Raw genomic sequence first — 16780 nt, 5'->3', positions numbered from 1 at the left:
TGCAATCTAATGTGAGTGTTACACATTGCATTACAATCCCTGGATATGCTTGTGATGATTAGGAGTCACAATAACGGCATAAAGGATGAGAACTAAGCAGCAGAAACAGACTAGTAAACAAATAGAACAAAACTATAAAGTCAAGCAACCACACTGAATGAATTACACTATGAATCAAGGTGTAATACAACAAACCAAATACATTGACGTGACCTCAACAATGGGACATTGTTGGCTGATCATGAAGGTAAACCCAAAATCAAGTGCAGTGTTTCTCAACCTCTCAACCCAGTAAGCTGTGGTCCTTCCTCCTTAAAATACCACTTTTTTTCTAACTAGCACTTTAGAGCTGATGGAATCATTCACAGTGAAACATCATAGGAACCGGTCAGCAACATGCCAGTCCATGGACCGGAGGTTGGAGGTTGAGAGACACTGGTCTAGTCTACAAACCGCTATAAGGTGTCAATTGTTTTGAAGTGCTGTGAAGTTAGAGACCATGTATCTTTAGAGTGGACAAACAAGATCCTCAATCATGAATAAAACACACAGACTGTCAAAGCCATTATGTCTCAAATGGCTTCCATATTTAACATGGTATCCATGCGGAGGTAAACACATCCCTCATAATATCTTACCCTCATTATCCACGGATTTATGGTCAGACCCTTTTACTGCCGGTCCCTGTTTTGTAGCTCCTACAGTTTTAACCAACATCACAACAAGTCAATGACTGTCAGAAACACATTTTAAATGATATATTCCAATCCATTTATGCTGTAGATACTTCAGGTTAAATAGCAATGAACTACAACATGACCTGGAATGAGATAATAGTAATGATCAGGATAGAGTTCAGACAACACCAAGTACTCTAGCGTGCATGTCCATGTATTATACATGGATAATAGCAAATACTGAAAAGAACATTTTAAGATTTTGTTCTACAATATGACCTGGAATAAGATTCAGATGGATCTCTGTCATACTTGCAATCAGTGTCCTTACCTGTTTGGGAAGCCTCTACCCCCTTAACTTTAGCTTTAGCTTCAGCTGAAGTATCAGGTGCTGTAGTGGCATTAGCCGCTCTCTCGTTCTTGATTGCTTTCACCTTCTCCATCAGCACCTCTCTGTCTGCTGTGTTTTTAACTGCCTGCTCTTGGGCAATTGCCGTCAGGTCAACTCCAGCTCCTCCTGCCCTTGTCGTTTTACGTTGTTTCTTTTTGCCGAGTTCACCCTTGTCGGCTGGACCAAAGACATGACCGGAGAGATTGAGTGGGTCAAACATGGAGGCAACATGAAGTGGAATGTCAGTGAAATGGTACTGGTGCAGTACATCATCTTACCTTCAACAACAAGAAAGGCATTGCAAGATTTGATTCCTGCCACAGCGGCATAGATGCCTTTATCCACCATAGCAACATCTTTAATGATTAGTCTGTGGATGAGCTTGTCTTCTGAAACTTCAATATCATATTTATCCCCTGCCTCCAATGGTAAGTTCTTGCCAACCCACATGATCTTGCCGAAGGGCTGTGACAGGACACACTCAAACACAGCATCCTCTCTCTCCATGGCCTTACACTCCTGAATCTTGACCAGGAAGTCCACCATGGGAACTGAAAAAGACACGTCATTGATAAGCGAGCAATCTGGTACCCAGTTTATTAATAACTAAACATGCAGACATTCTTCCTTCCTGTGTATTTGTATAGATTTCAATAATATTTTAGATACACTTAAACCCATTCTCATTTAGACAATGTCTGTATACAATTATTAAATTATTGAACATATGATGCTTGCAAAATAATCATCCATTGTTATTGCTCTACACAATTCTCGGAACATTGACGTAAGGTGTGTGGATGGATACACTCTTAGAAAAAAAGGTGCTATCTAGACAGTAGCAACCCGTCATTCAGGGCACCTGTTTTGAGCTACACGTTTTTCGCTATTGTGCTTTTTTGGGGGGAGGAGGGACCGTTATAGTCACCGTTATAGTGCAATTATAGTATTGTTTAGTGTTGCGTTGTGTAGTGTATTTGCTGGCATGTATCCCAAATTTAGTTTTTTGGTTTGCCCCAAGCTTTACACGCTAAAATCGCCACTGTATCTAGAAACGTATAGGGTCATTCGGCTGTCGTAATAGGACAACCCGTTGAAGAACCCTTTTTGGTTCCAGGTAGAACCCTTTTGGGTTTGATATAGAACCCTTTCTACAGAGGTTTCTACAAAAAAAAGAGTTCTCCTATGGGGACAGCCAAATAACCCTTTTATCTAAGAGTGTATTGCTGAACTTACTCTTAAAATCGGTGGAGAATACATTTACGTCCTCAACATCCACCTGGTAGAGCCCAGCGTCATCAGGAAACAGATCCCTTATGCTGAACTGATACTTCCGGCCCACTATCTTTAGGCTGTGTTTGATTGTATCTCCCAACTCCTTGCTGTATGGAATCATCACCCCATCCTGTGGGGAGAATTGGGAAAACACAGTGGAATGAACAACTGTCATCAGCAACAGAACTGTGCTGTCTTTGCCAAGTCTTTTACTGTGGATTTTACTGCAACTTTAAGTCAGTTCACATGAACGACAGAACGTCAAGTTGCATACTAAGTCATTGGTAGCTTTCATTCACCAACAGAAAATGAACTATGGTAGCAACTTACATTGTGATAGATTCACACAAGTTATGTAGATAGATTGACTAAAAATGAAATTAAGATCCTACATCTGTATGTACAACCTTCTTCCACTGTCGATGAGTCTAACCTTGTAGAGGAATATCCTGCTGCTTTGTTCAATGAGATCCATGTCTAGTGTAAAGGTTGCACAGCCATCGGGTCCAACTTCAATAGGTTTCAGGTTAGCTAGGTTTTCAATAAACTGAATAAAAGTAAACATGAAAAAAAGAATGAATTATACTGAGAAACGACATTGTATGGATGAAATGTGTATACAAATGAAAAAATGACCACTACTTTAGTATCGAGATTTACTCAGCCCCCTGAACTCTATGATCTCAGGAATATAAGCTTGTGATATTGATAGGTTTACTGTGAATAACAATGGCATTATAACAGGCAAACCTGTGCTTGCTCTTCCTCTCTTTCCTTCTTCATCTCATTCAGTGTCTTCAGCATAAAGCGGAAGTCAGTGACTCCAAACTCCAACATGAGGCTCTCATAGTCTTTCTTGTCAGCACTTATCAAGAGTTCCCAAAACTTCGGATCTATTTCTCCATCTTCTTTCTTTTCCATTTTGGGACGGATTTTACTATTATGATAACAACAAAAAATATTGTCAATGCTTATGTTTACAGTTAATAAAAGTTTAAATAAAGCATACACAGTTGTTACTGTTAAACCATGGCAATACCTTTTTCTCTTCAGTACAGATTTAAAATCTGCAACAGCCGCCTCTGGTTGCACCTGTGAGTCGGCTTGTGCTTTCTTGAACCCAACTAAAAAATAGAAAGATTATATTTTGAGCTAGTCTATTGTAAAGACTTGAACAAGTACATACATTGGCATAATTATGTCCGGACTTTGTTTAATCAATACATTTATTCTTATTTGAATTTTGGTTAGAAATAATGTGAAAAAAGTGCTAACCTCAAATTAACACTACCCCTCTTTCCACAGAAAACATTTTCATCTGGCCTCTTACCTTCAATAACATTGAGGACCACTGTGACCACTGCTCTTCCAAACTCATTAGCTGCAAAGCATTTGTAGGTGTCTGCTTGTTCTGGTTTTACATTGGCCATCTGTTCAAAAAACAAACACAGTTCTTGGTAAGTCCATTAAAGAGCTCCAGCCTGCATCCAATCATTATTTGAACAAAATGAGTGATTGATTTCATATTTCATAAATGTTTTTACAATGTATTTTCACATTATTGTGCATCCATATAATGTGGTTATTGTTCTTACTTGCCTCAAATAAGTGCTCACGTGTAGCAGTGTCATATTTTGTCACATATTTTGATGTATCTGACACATCTCCATTATTTCTGCCCCATGTCACGGTTGGTTCTGGATCTCCAATAACCAGGGCTTTGAAGAAGGCGAATTTACCTGATGAACAAGAAAGTTAAGTGCAAATAGGAAGCAATTTAGTACAGAGGCAACGTAGTTTATTCAAGTTCATTCATTTGAATTATTCAATTATTATTCAAAAATTATTCAATTTTTAAACAGGTCAACATTCACAAAGCCACAGGGAAAGACGGATTACCAGGACGTATCTTCTTTTCAACCTCTCCATGACTGAGTCTGTAATACCTACATGTTTCAAGCAGACCACCATAGTACCTATGCCCAAGAAAGTGAAGGTAACCTGACGAAATTATTACCGCCCCGTGGCACTCACATTGTTAGCCATGAAGTGCTTTGAAATGCTGGTCATGGCTCACCAATACCATCATCCCGGAAAACCTAGACCCACTCCAATTCGCATACCGCCCAAACAGATCCACAGATGACGCAATCTCATTTGCACTCCACACTGCCCTTTCCCACCTGGACAAAAGGAACACCTCTGTGAGAATACCACTCATTGACTACAGCTCAGCGTTCAACACATTAGTGCCCACAAAGCTCATCACTAACTTGATCCTGGACTTCCTGACGGTCCGCCTCCAGGTGGTAAGGGTAGGCAACAACACATCTGAAAGGCTGATTGTCAACACTGGGGCCCCTCATAGGTGCGTGCTTAGTCATCTCCTGTACTCCCTGTTCACCAATGACTGCACAGCCAAACACGACTCCAACACCATCATTAAGATTACTGACGACACAACAGTGGTAAGCCTGATCACCGACAATGACGAGACTGTCTTTAAGGAGGAGGTCAGAGCCCATTAACATCAACGGGGCTGTAGTGGAGCGGTTCGAGAGTTTCAAGTTCCTTAGTGTCGACATCACCAACAGACTATTAAGGGCCAAACACAGCAAGACAGTTGTGAAGAGGGCACGACAACACCTTTTCCCCCTCAGGAGCCTGAAAATATTTGGCATGGATCAAAAAGTTCTACAGCTGCACCTTCGAGAGCATCACCACCTTGTATGGCACTGCTCGTCATCCTGTCAAAATCGTCATAATGAGTGGAGCAAGATGCAGCATGGTATGGTTCCATCCTCTTTATTATGAAGCGAAACTCAAAGAAAACAATAAATGCAAAATTAAACATGAGTTGCTATAGTTCTCACAGGCAACTATACAAAGTCAAGATCCCACAAAACACAAAGGGGGAATGGCTGCCTAAATATGCCTCGCAGGAGGCTCTGGACTGAGAACCCCCACCGGAGGCTCTGGACTGCAGACCGTCGCCGGAGGCTCTGGACCTCTCTGGACCGGAGACCGTTACCAGAGGCTCTGGACCGGGAACCATCGTTGGAGGCTCTGGACCGGGAACTGTCGCCGGAAGCCGGCACTGGTGGTACCTCAGGACGAGCACGAGGAGCAGGCACAGGATGTACTGGACTGAGGAGGCGCACTGGAGGCCTGATGCGTGGGGCCGGTACAGGTGGCACCGGGCTGGTGACATGCACCTCAGGGCGAGTGCGGGGAGGCACAGGACGTACAGGACTGTGGAGGCGCACTGGAGGTCTGGAGTGTAGAGCTGTTACAACGCGTCCTGGACAAATGACCACTTTCGCACGGCAAGTTTGGGAAGCTGGCACAGAACGCACTAGGCTGTGAAGGCGCACTGGGGATACAGCGCGTAGAGCCGGCGCAGGATATCCTGGACCGAGGAGGCGCACTGGAGACCAGCCGCACTGAGCCGGCACAATCCGTCCTGGACAGATACACACTTTAGCACGACAAGTGCAAGGAGCTGGCATGGAACGCACCGGGCTGTGAATGCGCACTGGAGACACAGTGCGTATCACCGCAAAACATGATGCCTGACCGGTCACACGCGTCTGGTTCACTCCCCTCAACTTTCGCCGCCCACTCCTCGCGCAATCTGTCACAATATTCCTACTCGGTCTCTGACTCACCCCTCAGTGTCGCCGACCACTCCGTGTGCCGCCCCCCCCAGAAAAAATGTTTTGGGTTTGCATCGTGGCCGCGAACCTTGGCTTCGTCGTCGTCCTTCCCTCGCTGCCTCCGCTTGCTTCCATGGCAGGCTTCTGTCTCCAGCCATAATCTCATCCCACGTCCAGGATGTCCTCCACTCCTTGCTTTCCTCCTGGGCACGCTGCTTGGTCCGTTTTTGGTGGGATCTTCTGTCACGATCGTCATAATGAGTGGACCAAGATGCAGCGTGGTATGGTTCCATCCTCTTTATTATGAAGTGAAACTTAAAGAAAACAATAAATGTACAAAATGAAACGTGAAGCCGCTATAGTTCTCACAGGCAACTATACAAAGTCAAGATCTCACAAAACACAAAGGGGAAATGGCTGCCTAAATATGATCCCCAATCAGAGACAACGATAAACAGCTGCCTCTGATTGGGAATCATACCAGGCCAACATAGAAATATAATTACCTAGATGACCCACACTAGTCACACCCCGCCCTAACCAACATAGAAAATCAAAAGCTCTCTAAGGTCAGGGCATGACACATCCGACCGTAAGGCTCTACAGAGGGTAGTGCGTATGGCCCTGTACATCATAGACAGCATGGCAAGTGATACTAGGACCAAAAGGCTCTTTAACAGCTTCTACCCCCAAACCATAAGACTGCTGAACAATTAATCAAATGGCCACGCAGACTATTTACACTGCTGCTACTCCCTGTTTATTATTTATGCATAGTCACATTACCCTTACCTACATGTAAAAATTCCCTCGACTAACCTGTTCCCCCACACATTGACTCGATACTGGTACCCTCTGTATATAACCTCATTATTGTTATTTTATTGTGTACATTTTTAAATGTTTTATTTGGAAATATTTTCTTAACCTCATTTATTGAACTGTATTGTTGGTTAATAAGGGCTTGTAGCTAAGCATTTCACTATAAGGTCTACCTGTTGTATTAGGCGCATGTGACAAATACAATTTTACAATTTGAACACAACGGCCCATAATTCCGTCATTACACATTATAATTTGAATCTACATTAATGTTAACAAAAAAAATGAGAAACTAAAATAACGATTGGTGCCAACCTTTGCCTAAAAAGCTACGAACTTCACGGGCACACCCTCTACCATTTATCGTCGTGGGGTTAGAGTAGGGATTGATTCAATATTATTCCTGCACTGCAGGTGGTGATAGAGAAAGATGGCTGATGTGGTGTTTGAACCACATGGTGGTGGAAATAAGGATGAACGGACTTTCATGCTTACCCTCCTGAATGGTCAACGCGATGGGCTTGCGTGTGAAGTCAGGGTGGCTTTTCCCATCTGGTATTTCCTCCACATACTGCGTGATCATAACTCCAGGGACTTTTGATCTCTTCTTGATCCCAACTGGTAACAGGAAATTATTGATTTATTAGCAACTTAACAGTAATCAACATTTATATTGATTAGTTTATTTATGCAATCTCTATTTAACCAGGTGAGTTAATTGAGAAGTAATTCTCCTTTGACAAGACCATTATCATCATTACAATCATATGCTCATTTCACATGATCGATCATTAATCCCACTGCCTTTACATCCTTTGTGTGGTTTTATGAATGTATAGCCAAATAATATTCAACCGAACAACCATGCTTTATAAAACAATATGAACATTCTAACATACAGTACCAGTCAAAAGTTTGGACAAACCTACTCAGTCAAGGGTTTTCTTCATGTTTACTACTTTATACATTGTAGAATAACAGTGAAGACATCAAAACTATGAAATAACACATGGAATCATGTAGTAAACACTTAAAAAAAAAAAAAACATCTAAATATATTTTATATTTGAGATTCTTCAAAGTAGCCATCCTTTGCCTTGATGACAGTTTTGCACACTCTTGGCATTCTCTCAACCAGCTTCATGAGGTAGTCACCTGGAATGCATTTCAATTAACAGGTGTGCCTTGTTAAAAGGTAATTTGGGGAATTTCTTTCCTTCTTAATGTGTTTCAGCCAATACCTTTTGTTGTGACATGGTAGGGGTGGTATACAGAAGATAGCCCTATTTGTAAAAAGACCAAGTCCATATTATGGCAGAACAGCTCAAATAAGCAAAGACAAACATTAGCATTAACTGCAACTCAGAGTGCAGCCCATATAACTGCTTCACAGACTTCAAGTAACAGACACATCTCATCATCAGCTGTTCAGAGGAGACTATGTGAATCAGGCCTTCATGGTTGAATTGCTGCAAATAAACCACCACTAAAGGACACCAATAATAAGAAGATAAATGAGCAATGGACATTAGACCGGTGGAAATCTGTCCAACCCAACACACCTACAGGCTGTGTAAGGGCTATTTGAACAATAAGGAGAGTGATTGAGTGCTGCATCAGATGACTTGGCCTCCACAATTACCTAACCTCAATGCTATTGAGATGGTTTGGAAAGAGTGAAGGGAAAGCAGACAACAAGTGCTCAGCATATGTGGGAACTCCTTCAAGACTGCTGGTTGAGAGAATGCAAAGCTGTCATCAAGGCAAAGGGTGGCTACTTTGAAGAATCTCAAATATATTTTGATTTGTATAACACTTTTTTGCCTACTACATGATTCCATTTGTGTTATTTCAAAGTTTTGATGTCCTCAATATTATTTTACAAAGTAGAAAATAGTACAAATAAAGAAAAACCCTTGAATGAGTAGGTGAGTCCAAACTTTTGACTGGTACTGTACATATTAAAATATTCCACATTATCAGTAATTGAATCATGTTTTGATGATCTTAGAACACATCCACGTACGTAAAACCATACGTCATCAAACCGCACATATATTAGATACCTATTAGAATGTTTAATGTTATAGTGTATTGAATCATTTTTGGATCATTTCTTCTCCTCGAGCATCCATGCTTGTACATACATTTGTGACAACAGATATGCGATAAAGCATATCCACGTACGTAAAACCGTACGCCATCGAACAGAACAAACCCGTTGCACATTAGGTGAATTCTTCATGCCTCAGAAGTAACAGTGAGGGGAACAAGCCTTTAGAGTTCCCCTTGCCTACCTCCTTCTTTTTCGAAAACGTCTGAGACAGGACCTGCTCATGTAAAGTTGGGAAAGCACATACAGGACACATGTGAGCAGGGTACTGTTAAAAATGCCAAATGGACTGGACTGAGGCTTAAGACTTGAGTATTAGAAAAGACATAGATATTGTGACACACTTTACAATATACACACACAAAAAAAGGAAATGCAAAACAAACGTCCGAAGACCGCAATCAACTGCATTACATGTTTCAGTCATCCGTTTGATGTTGAACACAGATGACTTCCCAACATACATATGTTGATCATCATGGGCATCTTGTGATGTTTGTTGTGTTGATGTTGGTGATGTCTTTTACCCATAACTGTAACTGATTTGAAGATGTATCTCCCATGTATTGGACCATGTTCCATACATGTTTTCTACTACTGAGAATGTATCATAGACCAGGCGGTGTTATATCCTCTATGTGAGAATGTATCATAGCCCAGGCGGTGTTATGTCCTCTATGTGAGAATGTATCATAGACCAGGCGGTGTTATGTCCTCTATGTGAGAATGTATCATAGACCAGGCGGTGTTATGTCCTCTACATTATCTCCCTTCACTGAAGGGTTTCATAGTCTTTCTCCATAATGTCTGTTATACTGTGTCAGGTAATTGTTGCTTTTTGTTCTTGCATTGATGCATTCTGCAATGCAACTGTCATATCTGCAATCTTTCATTTCATTCTCTTTAAAACTGGCTTGTGCTTTTATTGATCTCGGTCCAAATAACCACGACCATGCTTAACACAGTATGTATATTCTAACATATTAGATGTTAGAATATACCTTGTTAAATTTTTTTTAATCATATTTAACTGTTCATTTCTTCTCCTCGAGGATCCATGCTTACACATTGTGTAAGTGACAGCTTAGATCAGATCAGATATGCAGTAGAACATATCCCCGTACGTAAAACTGTACATTGTCGTACATAACAAACCCATTGCATTTTCGTCCTCCATGCCTCGACAGTGAGGGGGAACAGAAGCGCTATTTCCCCCTGCCTACCTTCGTCAAACTCGTCTGAGACTGGACATGCGAATGTGAAGCACATAGATACATAGAGCACATAGATCCAGATATCAGTAGGGTGTTGTTAAAATAGAAAATGGACTGAACTGACACTCAGTATTAGGAAATTAAGACATTCGAACTGCATTGTATCTTTGCAATACACATAACAACGAAAGAGGGAAAAAAGGAAATACAACACTAAAAAGACTGCGTCCAAATGGAATACAGTTAATGACAATGAACAATAGAGGAATGAAGGTCCGTTAAAGAGCACATTAACATGGGCTACATTATAAATGCACGTTCTAGGTATTGGATGCCATCTCTCTTGCTTGATGTTGATATTGATTTGTGCCCGTCAATGTAATTCATTTGGAGATTCCTCTCTACAGTTCAGGCCCCATTCTATACATTCAGGACATTGTTATGTCTTCTCTGATGTCAGATTTGTGTGAAGGGTTTCTAGTTTTCCCGAAAGGGCTTCTGCTCTATATTTCCGTTTTTAGGGTGTCAGATAATCGTGTTGTTCCCTTGCATTGATGTGTTCCCCTGATTATGTCGTCCCACAGTTGACAACCAATTGTAGTCTTGTACTATAATATAATTCACTGTTGTCGCTCAGAGGCTTAATGGCCAACAGGAGCTATGTGATGTGATTTAGGCTTTTCGGGCTGATGTTTTTCTTCAATGGATGAAAGTTACTGCGCTGCATGGTGCATTGAGCTGTGTTCAGTAGTCTTGTTGTCATTTCGTTGTCTTCAAAATTCCTTTGACGCTGTCATTCTGTTGTGGGTAGTCTACTTCATCCCCTTTGGAATCAGATTAACTTTCTACTGCAGACAGGGAACTGAAAGAATGTACTGGTAGTAGTACACAAATGTAGTAAGATGAGGAGGATGATGGTGGTTATATGATGATGTTATTATTAAGCTAATGTCTACAAGTAAAGCAACAGAGACTATATACTCTTGATTGAAGATGTTGTTGACAGTGTTTTCTGGCATCCATTAATCTGGTATTCTTGACCTTCACCTGCAGAGAATGTGGGAGGATAACATTATCTACATACCTTGGCCAGTGGCCGTCTGGTCCGCGACCTTTGCCTTCTTTTTCCACATCTTGGAAGTTTTGGTTGCTGGGTAGACTCAGCAGAATGTCTTCAGCTTTAATAGATAGAGAAACAGATTATTCTATTATTGGATTGAACATTTGGAAGCAATATGGTGTCACAAGACCTAAGAGAGTTAATGAGTACAGTACATATGATCCCTCTCTCTTGATTTCCATGTTATTTCTGTCCCATGATCCTGTGGGAGACCATTAAGAATGGTATTTTGTTTTATTCTCTCTACATTTCTCTTTTATTTTGCCTCCTCTGATTGAGCATTGGTTTACAGGTCGTGACTTGCCATTGACATTGATTTAACATCTAAGGTTTTTTTAAGTTGCACGTGGGGTGAGGACATGAAACATGACCATCTGGGATAGTTTGTCAGGCTGCCGTATATCTTTACTGCTTGCTAAAAGTCTTCCTTTTCTGCTGATCAACCAAGGCATTGCTTTCCAACCCTGGTCTTCCCAACCCTCAACAGTACACAGTTTCATTGTAGCCCTGGACCACCACACCTCATTCAACTCTTTGAGGGCTTGATGATTAGTTGACAAGTTGAATCAGGTGTGCTTGTCCAGGGTTACAATAGAAATGTATACTGTTGGGGGTACTGGAGGACCAGCATTGGGAAACACTGAAGCAAAGTATTAATTGAGTGCAGTGACTCAAAATTGATGGGTAATGTATAATGTGTGTGTACCCGGTGTTGGACTTTTAAAGACGTACTGCAGGAGAACCATAGAGAATTCATTGTGCGAATAGTTTTCCAAATGGACCATCTACAATGTGTAATGCTTGTGTACCCAGTCTAATACCTCTAAAGACAGACTGTACTGTTACTGTATAGGATTGTCCATTTTAGAAATGGTCTGATTTCCTCATATTGAGAGTTATTTTCCTACATTGAGTATATACAAAATGTCATTGGTTAAATGTGCAGTAGATGTCACTAAGAGCACCCTCCTGGACACTTTTATTACCCAGATGGTTTGCTACTCTAAGACAGCTGAATGTATTGCTATACCGAAATAGATAGACTGGAGGCTCTGATGGCTCTGATGTGTAATGGATATAAAGGGGTTCACATAAAGTGGTTTTACAGTAAAACTTCAATTAATAGCCCTGGCATTTATTTGCTTCAATCGGTAATCACAACCAGCGCTTATTAGAAACAGGCTTCTATTTGAGCCGTGCGTCTATTTCCTTAATGCACACAGCTTTTGCACAATACATTTTTGAAAAGACTACTACACTGTTTATTGTGACCAATATTAACAGTGTAAAATGAATAATAAAAGAAAGACTAAGCTGCCTATCATACACCCCGGGTTTCACACTTCAGCACCATGGAGAGTGTGTGCCGATAAACAATTCATTTAGACCCTGTGTTTATTTGAAACAAGCATTTACTTCCTGAAATGTGTATCGATCCCCGGCGATTAAACGGGACAGGCGGCTATTTGAGGCTGCGTTTAATTGAAGTTATACAGTATTTATGCAAAACAGAGCCCTCAAACCCTGCTCTAAGAAAGCTTCCCTCTTATAGGTTTCCACCCCCCCCCAAAAATAGAGCTGATGTTGCATTAATATAGTGTTGCATTAATATAGTGTTGTATTGCGTGACGTTTTTCAAATGAGAAAAAAGGGGTACTGGAGAGAAAAGGTTGGGATCGCCTGCTCCTGGTGGTACCAGACCAGGTGGCTTTCTGTAGGAAACTCTATCTAACAGTTTTTCCCTCACATCCTAAGTGTTCCCCGATGATAGAATCTTATTCCTCCTTTGGCTGGCAGCCTCTAGATTGAGGGGCAATATGTTTGCTCAAGGAATGTGATGTTGACATGGTTTGAGGTGTCCCTGCACTTGTTGAGGTCTCAACTAAATCTTGGGTTGGAAAAAAGGATGTGCACGGACCATGCTGGAACTGTCATAAATAGAAGGCTTTGAAATGTTTAAATGTAGCAAGTGTGTTAGTATGTAACCAGTAGGCTACTGTAGTTAGGATAGGTTATAACAACCATGGAAGAGGATACAAGTCAAAGTTGAATTGGTGGATAGATTGAAACAAGAAACAACATTTTCATCACGCAGGCCTAATTGTTAGTTTGTTGTCCAGTCAACTTGTGGTTTATTTTCATGTTTATTTGAATATTGAAAATGGTTTGGGATTTCAAACTATTAGTGCTACTTTTACTGCATAACAATGTAGGTAATGTGAAACTTGGCCGTATGGTGGGTCTGTCACATGGAGTCTATAAAGAAGATTTTGATTTAATATCTGAGGAAATTCAACACGGCTTGTTATACATATTGAAATGATGATAGTATGATATTCTAGGGTTTCCTAGTCGAGGCCTTTCAAAGAAGAGCATGTTACAGTACATTGACATATGATACATCACATGCCACGTAAAACTATGATCATCCTATCACAAAGGTGCCATAAATGCCATAAATCACATTTGACCTGTGTGATGAGTAAGTCCAACTAAAACCTGCTCAAAATAGAATATTCAGTCATTTCTCTCTGGAAATTCATAATTAAAATAAAAACAATTTTAGATGTTTAATTCAGTTAAATTCCAAGGCCATCATTAAAAGTAAAGCAATATCATGATTATGTCACAATACTGTCCATTATGTAGTTTTAGGATTTGGTTTACCCCATATTTCCCTCCCGTCATTCTGACTACTAAAATAACCACACATGGGTCCCAACACCACTTAACAGAGTTGACAAAAACAGTAATCCCATTACCAGTTGGTTGGTGTCTTCTAAATGAAGTGTTAATCTTGGGAACATTGATGGTGCATAGTGTGAATTAGCAGTTTTTCAAAGCTTCCCCTCTCTTGGCGCTCAGGCAGTTGAAAATGAGCCACTTGGCCTGTGACTGACAGGACACTTGTGCCAGCCTCCATGCCACAGCAAGGGTCGGTTTTTATGGGACCATGTGGCTCACAGTGCACCTTAATGTTAACGCAGCCACCTGCTTATGTGACCAGGGCTGGAATACTGTTCTTAATGCCCGGAGTGCAGTGTTTAATGACCTAGTCATTATTGAAATAACTTAAGGTGGGTCATGGTCAGGTTCAGAAAGCCTGGAAAGGGCAAAACTTCTGGGGTTCTGGATCAAAAAGGGGCTTAGGAGGTGGAGGTGGCAGGGAGACGTGACAATGGGCATGGTCGGGCCGTCAGCGCGGCTGAATTTTAGGGCATATTTCAGAGGGCCCCATCATGAGAGAAAATGTAGCATTTTTAAGCCAATTTACTGCAGATCTAAACATTTCTCTATGTAGTTGAGATACATTTGTTCAGGTTTTAAAGCTATTTTCCTCCAATTCTTCATATTTTGCCATGGAACTGAGAGAAAATGTTCCACTTTTAAAATGAATTTCCTGCAATTCTAAGTATTTTGCCATGGGTAATTATGTGTTATTTAGCTCAAACATAACAACAAAACCAATCGTGCTAAATTCATTGTTCATGGAATTTTTATTTCTCCCTGGCTGTATAGCTTTTATTTGACTTATTGCTAGTTCTCAAATGTTCCTCAAAACGATTTAGGTCCATGATCTTTTCTATATGCTTTATATCTGGATTTAAGTCATTTAAGTTTACACTGAAATCATTTTTCCACTTGAAAATGTATTTTTAAAATATAATTATAAAAATATAATAATAAAAAATAATAAAAAAATAATTATGCATACATACATATATATATATATATTGCACTGTTTGGATTAAAAGCTCCCACATACTAGATTCAGCTTGCTCCTAGCAGAACTCGGCTAGGAAAACCAAAAAAAGAAAGATAAATCAAGAAATCTGTAATAGTAAAATATTTGCTGAGGAGGTCTTAGTCGTGAAATTTTACATCTAACAAGCTGACCACACTGCACGCGTCGCATGTGCAAGTGTTGCAAAAATAAATGTATACATACTTTATTAAATTATTGCACCACACTGCTCATGAGCGTTTGCGTAGCCACGCGCTAAAATATAACTTTAGTTCTATCTGTAACGCTTGACGATCTGCAAATCCAATCTCTCCCATCTCTTCCCTATTTTTTAGGAGCAAATACCCACATGGGTGATTAACTGAGGTCCAGACTCCAGTCCAGTTGGTGGTGGTAATGCACCTTAAAGTTGGTTGCCAACAGCGATGTGAAGTCCAACATAGTAAAAGAAGCCTGAAGGAGGAGAGATTACTGGAAACAAACTTGTTTTACCCTTTTATCTGTGGATTCGTTGTCGGAGTAGAGGACCTTGTGCATTTCAAATAAAATAGCAACCCATTTTGTATATCCCAGGACAACAGCAAGCACCAATGTTGCATTTTTCCCAACACCAGTCTATGACGACATATGTTATAAAGGATGCATAAGCCTTGAGGGCAGACATTCAGCATGATTGGGTCAGGGGGTAGAGGGATGTAAAGTTAATCATGTTTTACCAAATGACAAACAAATGTTTGCCAATAGCAGCAAGAAATACTGCTCACTCAAATAGCTAAATGGATCAATTTATCCTGTTTTGGATGGTAATTACCTTGTATGCTCTCGTATTAGTATTCTTAAGCATTGGAATATCCACTAACTATATAACGCGGTCAACTATGTAAACTAGAGGTATGATCATACTCTTAAAATAAATTTAGTGTGACTCCTCTCCTTGTGACTGCAAAATCTCATGACATGACAATTTACGCTGCAGTGCAATTCATTACTATGAATTAATTATTAACTTTAATGTCATTTAAATTAACATTCATTAACATTTTTCTCTTCGTGAGCATTTATACAACTTAGGAAGCTATGAAATATATATTTTTTAAAAATCTTATACTGTCTGAGATTTTTATATTCAACAGCAATCACACAAAAAAATATATACATTAACGTAATACTTGCACGTTTTATTCTACAGGGCTCTTTAAGTAATATAAAATAGAATGCAATATGAATGAGCAGACTTTCAGAGTAGGACAACTTCTTTGAAATGCCATAATACATTACAGGTCCTATTGAAGTGCAGAAAATGACTTAAGTCCCTTTTCAGCCACAGCACAGGGAGCTGTTGTGATAAGGACTATGGCCAAAGTCGCCACAATTAACACCTCCGTTTAATCCTTGCTGCTAAGGATGAGATGGACGATGGACTTACCTCTCAGCACGCTTAGTTGTGATCCTCTCCAGCCGTGCTTCTTCCCAGTCTGATATTCGAGTGCAGCCTCACAGGTCTACAAGCTAATAAATCCTTTTAGGAATGCCAGTGATTCTGCAACAAGCCTCCTCGTTCTCAGAGTGCCTGCCAAGCAAGGGATTGCCTATTTGTTTTTGGCTGAAATGGCAACCACTGCGAGGGGAGGGGATATTCATCCCAGCTTAATTACTTTTGACGGCTAACTTGTGGTCCTCTGTAGCTCAGTTGTTAGAGCATGGCTCTTGCAACACCAGGATAGTGGGTTTGAATTCCGGGACCACCTGTATGTAAGATGTATGACT

General features: G+C 40.5%; 1 protein-coding gene across 12 annotated transcripts in view; it reads right to left on the bottom strand.

Annotated features, from left to right (window-relative positions):
• igfn1.4 (immunoglobulin like and fibronectin type III domain containing 1, tandem duplicate 4) overlaps positions 1 to 16568 on the bottom strand; it is a 34424-nt gene extending 17856 nt beyond the window's left edge. For 5 of the 12 annotated variants that reach the window (XM_031830331.1, XM_031830536.1, XM_031830421.1 and 2 more), the window contains exons 1-13: positions 16440 to 16568; positions 11233 to 11326; positions 9119 to 9151; positions 7317 to 7439; positions 3943 to 4082; positions 3674 to 3773; positions 3383 to 3467; positions 3094 to 3280; positions 2777 to 2890; positions 2305 to 2473; positions 1347 to 1619; positions 1009 to 1245; positions 639 to 698 (exon numbers count right to left, since the gene is read on the bottom strand). In XM_031830331.1, coding sequence (XP_031686191.1) covers positions 639 to 698; positions 1009 to 1245; positions 1347 to 1619; positions 2305 to 2473; positions 2777 to 2890; positions 3094 to 3280; positions 3383 to 3467; positions 3674 to 3773; positions 3943 to 4082; positions 7317 to 7439; positions 9119 to 9151; positions 11233 to 11281 — 1570 coding nt within the window. In that variant the 5' untranslated portion in view covers positions 11282 to 11326; positions 16440 to 16568. The remainder of the gene's footprint in view (positions 1 to 638; positions 699 to 1008; positions 1246 to 1346; positions 1620 to 2304; positions 2474 to 2776; positions 2891 to 3093; positions 3281 to 3382; positions 3468 to 3673; positions 3774 to 3942; positions 4083 to 7316; positions 7440 to 9118; positions 9152 to 11232; positions 11327 to 16439) is intronic. The other 7 variants (XM_031830597.1, XM_031830722.1, XM_031830748.1 and 4 more) reach the window with 2 other exon arrangements.
• Between the last annotated feature and the right edge of the window lie 212 nt (positions 16569 to 16780).

This window comes from Oncorhynchus kisutch, linkage group LG1, assembly GCF_002021735.2.
Source record: "Oncorhynchus kisutch isolate 150728-3 linkage group LG1, Okis_V2, whole genome shotgun sequence".
NCBI classification, from domain to species: domain Eukaryota; kingdom Metazoa; phylum Chordata; class Actinopteri; order Salmoniformes; family Salmonidae; genus Oncorhynchus; species Oncorhynchus kisutch.
The sequence above is the reverse complement of the archived record's forward strand: the minus strand, read 5'-3'. Positions and strand labels throughout refer to the sequence as shown.